Below are 9,795 nucleotides of genomic sequence, written 5' to 3'. Positions count from 1 at the left end.
CTGTGTGTGTCAGCATTATCGTTCCAGGGATGACACTTATGCATAGAGATTTGACCGTCTGAGGTCGGACCGTTACAAGCTCGCAGATGATGCAGCGGAGAGGATCTCTGCAGTCTACACGGCGATGAAGCTTGCTAAGGCACCGGAAGCACTTCCCTTGAAGCGGCTTAAGAAAGCCTTGTGCCCGCGTGAGGCATTAACCTCACCGCGACGGTCTGAATGCGGCAGCCTACGGTGCTGCTCAGCGTCCACAGGACTGGCGACAACCCTCATGGCTTTGCGGGGTGAGACCGACCTCGACCCATCCATCCTCGTAGTCCGAACGGGAAAGGCCAGCAACGGGGGAGGTGCGACAACCAAGGATTTAAGACGTGGCTATCAAAGGAGGGGGGGGGGCGGGGGCAAGATCCGTCGGGGTTAGTTGAACCCCGACGCCATGTTGGAGGACCCGTGCCGCCGCAGGATCCGCGGCGTCGAGGCTGGATCTGATCCGGCGACCGTTGACGCAAGCGAGCCTGGGGGGAGGAGGGGCAGGGGCGTCGATGGACCACGCACTGCCGATGGACCGCCGTGTAGAAGGGTGGGTGCGGCCAGGGCCGTCACCATGGGGCTCGAGAGGGAACTGGCAGGCCACAACGGCCGGATCTGGCCGGAGTGGCCAGCAGCGCGGGGTTGGGAGGCTCGGCCGAAGGTTTACTTCTAGTTTCCCCTAACAAGGATATTTGACTGTATAAATTCTAACGCGATACTACCGGTGGACTGGTCGAGCAGATGAGCCGTGGAAGGATTAGCAGCGCTAGCTCGTCCCAATCGCTCTAAAATTCAACCTTCCCCAAGCATGAGCTCCGCCAGTGATATTTCTGCTATTGATAAGCGAAAGGCTCAAGGAACTAAGGTTGGTGCCTCACTTCACGGCGTGTTACAGAGGGAAAATATCACTTTACATGTACCATTTTTTCTTTTACATGTACCACTTGATACAAGCAAACCAAACAAATAATACAAAAGCATAGATCAAGCGATTCCCATACTAATCCTAGATAATACGCAGTACATGAGTTCATCAGGCTAGGAACTGCAGCACATTATTATTGTCGCGGTTGAGTTCTCAGGTCCGTCTAAATACAAGAACATACGAATAAATTGCAAACGCTACAGCAGTGTCTCGTTTTGGCCAGAACAGCACAGCTAGGGATTCATGCCTCTTATGGTACGTTCATCACCTGGATGGACTGCAGCATGTCGGAGAGGGCGATCACCAGGTCACCGGACTTGATCATGCCTCTCGCCTTGAGCAGGGAGAAAGTACGGTTCAGGTTGCTCTCCATGTCATCGGAGAAAGTGAGGCGGAAGGGGATGAGGCCCCATTGGAGGTTCAGTCGTCTCCTCACGGACGTCGAGTTCGTGAAGGCGAAGATTGGGCAGTCAGGGCGGCACCGTGAAAGCAGGGAGGCCATATGGCCACCCTTCGTGTAGACGAAAACGGCATCCACTTCCAACTTGTTAGCTGCAAGTCAAATTGGTTAGATATTATAGACCAAGTAAGTGAAAGGGCCAATTGACAGCAATATTTACCCATTTTAGCAGCAGAAATGCAGATCTCTTCTGATATTTTGTCAGAGAAAGAAGACGAAACGTCCTCAAGTTCTAGTGGCTCATGGTGCTTCTCCTCCCTCCACCATCTTTCAATCCTTAAGCTAACACTACTGAGGACAATGAGTGCCTTATCTGGATATCTACCCATTGCTGACTCGCCAGAAAGCATCAGAGCATCCGCACGTTGGTGGACTGCTTCAGAAACATCAGCAACTTCGGCCCTGGTGGGTATAGGATACTCGATCATCGATTCGAGAAGCTGGGAAGCAACAATGACTGGCTTGTTTAGCTGCCTGCACAGTTTAACTATCTTTTGTTGTATTGAAGGGACCTGCTCCAAGGGAATTTGTGCCCCTAAGTCCCCTCTGGCTACCATGGCACCATCTGATGCACGGATGATCTCCTCCAAGTTTGTCAAAGAGTCAATGCTCTCGATCTTTGCAATGACCGCTATATCACTGATCATAGACAACGAAATAATAATGATCAGGATGGAACAATTTGAGTCAATGTTTCAGAAACACAGCATGTGGCTCGTTTCTATTCATAATGCATAATCTATGCTGGCCTTTTCAGAAAATAAGGCGCATAGATCAAATTCAGAAAGACTACAAAATACCAACAGAGTGACAGCTATTTTCTTTTGCCATTCAGCTTCATGCAATTCTTTACCATGCCCATTCATTTAGCCACAAACAAAATACACAAGGAATGAGTAGAAGTTACGAATTAAGGGGTTCAAATTTAAACAAAGATTCATGCAGCCCCAACAGTATGGTACATGAGAAACCTAGCTAATCTTCAAAAAAAGCTCACACTCTAGCTAATCTTCACATTTGAAAGCTCAAATATTCCTGTAGGCATGGTTCGCTTAATTGTCCTCTGGAATTAATAATGAAAAAGTGGACAAAGCTAGCCATACACAGCTGGTTCCCGAATTTGGTGAAAGGGGCCGAGCTGCAGCAAGTTATAGCTGACTGCACCATTCAGATGATCCATTTGGATGTACCGTAAGTCTGCAACTGCGACATAACATTATTTGTAATTCCTTCTCTGTTTTTGTGAAAAGGTGATCAAAGGTCGCTGATTTGCCCTATTATCTCTAGTAACTACCAAGAATCAGTGCGTTCATTGGTTCATTCTGGTTGTTTAGGCTATAAAAGGTATGTTTTGTGTATTAATATACTAACAGAGGTCAAATAAAATAGTTTTCTTTCATTTGACAACAACGTAGGCTAGCTGGGTTGGTTGCTGGGCCAGACCTTAGGCTACGGCCTGTTTGTTGGGCGACCTGGGTTCGTTTCCTCCCCGGCACAATCCTTTTTTTGCTTCATGCAAAGGCCGCATTCTCCCATGATTCGGTTAAACCGCTCGGTTTTACTCCTGGTTTACCCCAAAAACCGGCCGATTCGCCTGTTTCGCTCCGGTCCGACGGCAGGGCGGTCCACGCAGTGCTTAAGAAACCGTGAGTGCCACCGGTTCCAGTTTTTTCCGGTTCGACCGCCGGTCCGGTCCGATTTTTAAAACTATACCTGGGGGTATAAGAGTTGCTAAAGCTCTAGAAATAGTAGTCATGCATATTGTATTGTCAAGTATGCAGACCATTGAGAAAATAAAATTCAACTCTAACTAATTAACTAAATGTCTGTGTTACCATCATGGATTGAAAAACATGAAGATCCTTATGTGCTAAATCTCTTGAAACAAAAGACAGTGAATTATTTATATAGGAATGAGGTGCCTGTATATTGCAGCGGAATACAGGTTTGCTACATCTACAGCATATCGCATGCAACTGCCGGCGTAGTGGCAATGGGCATGCTTCGTCAGTGGCATTACTTGCAGACACGCTCATCTTTGCAAGCGACACTCACAAGCAATCTTAGCATTACCCAAGGAGGCTCTTACTGGAGAAAAGATGTGATCAACCTTACTCATTTGGTCTTGAGCCTGCTTCTGGTTCCATCAAGCCCTGTCTCCGCCACTACAACATGTCTGATCTATTAACCGGCCTTCAGACACTGGAGTCTAGGCATAGCTGCTTCCATTACCCTCTTCACAACACGGCGGCAGATCAAAGAGACGATTGGAGAGTGGAGAATATCATTGAGATGCATGATATAAATCAAGTTATCCAGTAGCAGGGTGAGGATGTAGTGTGGATCAGCAATGAGGGCAGCACACAATGACAGAGCCATTGCTGCTGAGATTGGAGCAGAAGCACCAGGGTAGAAGGGGGCCTCTGACCAGTAAGAACAGATGATGATGCGGGGAGGAAAACTGGATCTCACACTCATTTAAGTTACAGCGATATAATAAACACTGTTTATTTTTGCAAAATTAATAAACACTATTACACTTGAGGATTACAATCTAAGAGGTCAAGATATGTGCGCACATGGGTATGAGTCATGGCGAGATAATAGGGCAGTCGAGGAACCAACTTTAGCTTACTCCCTCCATTTCATACTTTAAGAAGTATTTGCAACCAGTGTGAACTGAAGATTAAGGTGAGCCAAAAGCAAGAGAGTATTGAGTAGAAAAACTTATGTAGCCTTGCACCGAGGTTATTGCATTAGTGAATTATTTTCCAATATGCAGCGATGAATGGATGTATTTCAGCTTTCCTAGGAGACTTGGATGGCTGGCAACTCTCCGTCGCTCTAGCGGTGGATGGAGGAAGAAAAGTAACATAGGGGTAGTGTAGGAAGATGTGACTTGATTCCAGCTTTGTTACCAGCATACGCCTTATAAAGTAAGAAAAGAAATTATACGCCCTAAAATATGAAATGGAGAGAGTTAAGGACGGCAATCTTGTCCGGTAACCTGCGCACATGTTCCGAGTTTTCTCCCCGCAGGCATCCTCGTGGGTGCAAAGTAACGCCCAATAAGTGGTCAAGAGCATAGGTAACCTGTGCTGGGTCCACCCGTTTACAAAACTAAACCCTGTCTAATTCAATGGAATCAATTGTTGTACGTGGACCTTCTTTGGGACTGAGATAGCATCGTCGTCTGAACTTGGTAGCTCCATGTGCTACTGACCGATGGGCGTCAGGCACATGAGCATACCCATGGGTGTCGGGCAATAGCCGGTGACGGGTATGTGCAAGGTTGTGTGCCTGTCATGAGTGGTCCTCATGGGCGCGAAAATGTGTGGCAGGGACGGCATGGGTGACCCTTAAACGGACCCGTCACGCCTGATTGACATCCATAGAGGAAATACAAAAATCGATATGCGAACAGCAGTGGAGGAGAACTAGAAAGGGTTAGCGCCGGTTTTTTTTCTCAAACACGCAAGACAGCTGTGTAACATTTCATTAGGGAGAAATATGTACAACTGAGGGAGAAAACTCACTCAATACAACATGCCTGACACCCTCAGAACACAACCCTTGGAAGAAAAAAAAAGTTGCCTTGCCTCACACAAAAAGGGTCAGTGCTGTTATGACCGAGTCTCTTTTCTTTTGGGCGGGGTGGGGGGAGGGGGTCTGTTAGTGATATTGTACATGGGATGTTGGGAGCTGTAGGACCAAAAAACATGATACTTGTCTGCGCGACTGACATGTGCACCTTGTACAGCTCAGGCATTAGTTTGCATGTGCGTATGTTAGCTGAGCTCAGATCTCCATGACAATATTATTTCATCCAATGGATGTGTAAAGTGATGCCACAGCTCCGTGGACAGAAGGATGGGAAAGAACGCATCAGACGGCATTAAACAATTCTTTTCAACTAGTTAAGAACTTGAGAGAAATATTACCTGCCACGACTCCTTGCTGCTATGTAGCTCTTTAGATGGTTAATAACCTCAGCTGACTTAACAAATGAAACTGCAATAAAATCTACACCTACAGCAATTCCAAAGTCTATGTCGAGCCAATCCTGCAAAAGGCGTCACAAGAAAAAGGGGATTATTATCGATAACTACCAAATCCCTTTTTCAGCAAAAAACAAACCACCCAGGTAGCAATCTAAGAAACAGATGACAGACTATTCCAGGAAATTCTTCAGTGTTACAATGCAGTGATATTTATGGAGTAAATAGGACATTTCCAATTGAAAAGATTTCATGATTCAGACAACAAAAGGAAATGCTGACAATCCAAGGTGTTCACACAGAATACTACAGATTCATAGCAACAGCTTATCATGATAGTAAAGTCACCTTCGATGTAATTGTCGGAAGCATGGCATTCTTCGCGCGGACAACACTGCCATCCCGCCAAAATGTAAGATTGGCACGTGGCAACAGCAAACCAGGATCTGTGCAACGGCACTTCACATCCGGTCCTAGTTTCTCAACGACCTCAAACCGAGCCATTCCACCATCCACAAGAAGATCATCACCAACTCTCACATCTTCGTAGGAATCAGAAATACAATTAAGCGGCGACAAAAACTATAGAGGGTAATGAAGAGGTATACTAACCTTCAGCGAAGCCTTCGTAGTTCACATGAACAGTTAGTTCTGGGAGAGGTGCCTCAAAAGATCTAACACTGAATGTCCAGATTTCTCCATCCTGTGAAATCCACCAAAATAGAGTGTGACCAAACTTATAATGGTACTAAGGCAATTCTCTGAAAAAGATAGCAAATAAAATTCCTAGTGATGACCACAGAAACACTTGCACCCAAGGCTCAAATCAGAAATTGCACAGTAAACGATATAGCTGAGCATATCAGGGATTCTCATTAAATATGAGTATAGATGAGTTGGGTTGGGTAGTTGGCTACTCTTCAATCTTACGTCCAGCTCTTGTTATATGATGTTTTCACAAAGAGGATGTCAGAATCTCATTTTTCAGAGTAGTGCATCAATTACCTATAGTTGTTGATTAAACTTTAGTCTGAATTTTTTACAGATTATATTCATAACATGTAGTATGAAATAGACCGTATCATGCCACCACTAGTTACCATCAAATTTTCAACTGTTATATATGGAAAACTAGTAGATAACCCACGCGTTGCCGCGGGATGGTAGGCTGAAAACATGGATAATTAGATTAATGACATGAATAATTGTGAGAATTAATTTTGATGTGATGGCAATGATTTGGCAGCCATGCATGATTTGTTGATGTGAAAGGGTTGCATGCATGGGGAAAATAGTTTGGGATGGTAGATTAAAGACGTGGAGGACATGCATGGTTTGTTCATGTGGAGGCTCTGCATGCTTAGAATAGATAGTGGGTTGCAGCTATTTAAGAACAGAAGATAAGATTAAATTTGAAAAGTAACCCAGCTTTCATAAAAGGCTGCATTAGCTTGAACATGCATATCTTTAATTTTTATTATGATTACACTAGTCTTTTCTTGATCGTAGAACTTGGCGACTGCATGCCAAAATGCATTTCTCCTTTGAGTTACTCGATTTTATTGAATTTTTCTTACCATTGTATTTCCATTGACAAAGGTGATCCGCAAAGTTCAGACTCCACTAATCACGAAGATTTTGCTAAGCCTGCCTATAAAGAGGGGAAAAGATTCAAGAAATTTGTGGGTTTTAAGTATACAAGTTTTTTCTGGTTTTCGCCTGGTTTTCCCTAATGAACTGGGCAACTCTATTCTTACAATCAATTGCCCTAACCTTTCAAGGATTCTCCGAAAATATATATATATATATATATACATGTTTTCAAAACACGGTCTCAAGCACTATTAACTTCCAAGTATTTAAAGAAGCAATAACAACATCTTAGAAGAAAAGAAAACTCATGCCCAAATCCTATTGATAAGTTAACCAAAGACAACATGCCCAACCGTGTCACATATCAGTCATGTTGGGGTCATTGGGAGTTCAACCCAAATGGCCAAAAAGTGACTACAGATTAGATTTTAAAAAATCATACTAAATTCCTAACAACTAAATCTGTTACAACCAATCCACTGAAGTCACTCAAATCAGAATACCTTTTTTGTTTCGAGAGCTGCTAAAAGCAAGACCTGAAGGATGCTTCATACGATTATTCAAGTGTTGGACCCTAGACCATGACAATTACCTTCAGAAGCTCATTGCTCATCACTTCTTAACTTCTTAGCTATCTAGAATCTAGGATTTTTTCATGTAACTACCCAGTACCAAACATATGACAAAGATACGCAAAAACAAGTATCTGAAACGAGATAATTGCTATAATATCCCTTGTTTCAGCTATTTTACTGGCCCCTGCATTCAAGAAATTAAATTAGAAATGCTACCAGCATTTTAAAAATGGGATACCTCTACTATTAAAGGGAAGTTGGTGTTTGTAGGTCATTAATTTTTGTTTCGTCCTCCCTCGTTCGGTTGGGCCTTGCCCACGCTCCAAAAGCAAAACAAAGCCACCGAAAAGACCGCGTCTACTTGGGACTTCGCCTGTATATTTCAGCGAAAAACTTGGTGGCCGGCTGGCCGCGTACACTTGGGCTTTGAAAAAAACAGCTTGCAGCGAACAGGAATTTTATGCCCACGCGAGCGGCTTGGCCATACGGAGATGGGATTCAAACACGTGACTTGCGGTTTAGTTCTATCTGTTGTAACCAACTCAGCCAAATAGGCCGGTGGAAGCATACAAGTTATCCTTTCTTTTCAATCAACGGGCGCAAAGCTTCCCCCCTAGATTTTCCTCGGTTGTCCATCTCGCACATGAAACAGGAACACAAGAGTCTAGCTCACGTACACCAGTACGGCTGGGCTATCTCCTAATCCTTCTGTTCGAATTAACCACAAGTCATAGTCGAGGTCAGACCCGAAACAATCACCGTATAGATATTACCTAGCTACCTTTTGCTGCTTTATATCTATACATGTAACTCTACGTGTAATCAATCAGATCAAAGAAAGACAAGCTTCTGAGGCAACCAAATCGATGTACGTGTCACGTGCGCTGCGTGTGTGTTAAGCCAGCCTTCAATACTTCAAGTAGGAATCGATCAAGGTAGCTCTTACGTGTGCACAGCTGTACCGGCGTACCTCAGCCGAGTCCCTAATGTGTTCGATAAGAACTCCTCGAATTTTTCTATTATGTTAGTTGGAGGATGGAGAATTTTCGCGCAACGATTTCGATCTCACCGGACACGAACGACACTCCACTACCCAATTCCTCAGCCAAACCAACCCTGATTCATGACAGCTGGTGTTTGCTCCGTAGCGAAGCACATATTGTCTGATGTGCATGAGAATTCGTAAGGAAAATGAAAAGGGAAGAGCAGCTGCCGAGCCAAAACCCAGCGCAAACCTCACCTCTGCCTTGGCCGCTGGCGCGCCGCCGAGGTCCCCCATGTGGATCTCGCTCCCCTCGGTGTCCATCATGACGGCAACAGCATACCCCTTCTCCTCGTTGAGCCTCCGCACGGAGCTGATGACCTTCCGGTGCCACTCGCGGTCCCCGTGGCACATGTTGAGACGCGCGACGTTCATCCCCCCCACGGCCAGCGCCTCCAGCTCCGAGGGGCCGCAGGTGGCGGGGCCCACGGTGCAGACGAGCTTGGTGCGGCGCGTACTCCGGGACCCGTTCTCCCGCAGCTCGGCCTCCGTGGCCACGTCAATGTCGATGGGCGCTGCCGCAGCGGGCTCGGCCACCAGGAGGCCGTTTGGGTTGGGGAAGGCGGCGAGGTCAGGGTGGGCTGAGCTACAGGACGTGACCAGGCGCTGAGGCCGGCGGGAGGGCAGCAGGCGGAGGTGGGCGGCGCCGGCCGGCGAGAGGGTGGACGTTGGGGCGACGGACTTGGGCGCCGCGAGGTGGAGGAGGGAGTGCGCGGCGGGCATAGCGGCGTCGGCGGTGGAGATGCGCGCTTGCGGAGAGTAGTGAGTAATTTTTGCGGGGGTTTTGGCTCTCGGTGGGGGGTGGGGGGGTGTGGGGGGCGGAGATTGCGAGGATGATGCTTTGGGGAGATGCCGCCGGTTCGGTTGGAGGTGGAAAGAAGTCCACATACCCCCTGAGCTGTCAGATTTCGAGCAGATCAACCCCCCAACTCACCCACACACAGCTGCAAAACCGGCTTCTTAATTCTCTGGACTGACAAATACCAGGCAAATCACCCCGTGAGCCCAGTTTGGTAGGTTTAATCCCCGGTTGGGTGAGCCCAGTTTGGTAGGTTTAATCCCCGGTTTTGCGTATGTGGCGGATTTTTTGCTAGATAGGGTCGACCGAGGTGCCTCTTTTGCGCTGGAATCGGCTCTGGGAGGTTCTGTTTCGCGCGGGAAGAATAAATCCC

General features: G+C 46.4%; 1 protein-coding gene across 1 annotated transcript; it reads right to left on the bottom strand.

Annotated features, from left to right (window-relative positions):
• Window positions 1-896: 896 nt before the first annotated feature.
• LOC125537037 (pyruvate kinase isozyme A, chloroplastic) lies at window positions 897-9,443 on the bottom strand. Its single transcript, XM_048700333.1, has 6 exons — window positions 8,822-9,443; window positions 6,026-6,116; window positions 5,762-5,955; window positions 5,357-5,478; window positions 1,576-2,054; window positions 897-1,507 (listed from the first exon to the last, which is right to left on the bottom strand). Exons 1-6 carry the CDS (start codon window positions 9,344-9,346, stop codon window positions 1,206-1,208), a joined length of 1,713 nt encoding a protein of 570 aa, XP_048556290.1. The 5' UTR covers window positions 9,347-9,443; the 3' UTR covers window positions 897-1,205.
• Between the last annotated feature and the right edge of the window lie 352 nt (window positions 9,444-9,795).

This window comes from Triticum urartu, chromosome 2 (genome assembly GCF_003073215.2).
Source record: "Triticum urartu cultivar G1812 chromosome 2, Tu2.1, whole genome shotgun sequence".
Classification (NCBI taxonomy): Eukaryota; Viridiplantae; Streptophyta; class Magnoliopsida; order Poales; family Poaceae; genus Triticum; species Triticum urartu.
The sequence above is the reverse complement of the archived record's forward strand: the minus strand, read 5'-3'. Positions and strand labels throughout refer to the sequence as shown.

Bases quoted from the DNA above. Each gene is read 5' to 3' on its own strand.
- LOC125537037 (XM_048700333.1), bottom strand. From the start codon at position 9,346: ATGCCCGCCGCGCACTCCCTCCTCCACCTCGCGGCGCCCAAGTCCGTC. The intron at 6,117-8,821 runs GTGAGGTTTGCG...TGGATTTCACAG, and splicing joins CGCCAGCGGCCAAGGCAGAG to GATGGAGAAATCTGGACATT. The intron at 5,479-5,761 runs GTGACTTTACTA...CGCCTTTTGCAG, and splicing joins TTCCGACAATTACATCGAAG to GATTGGCTCGACATAGACTT.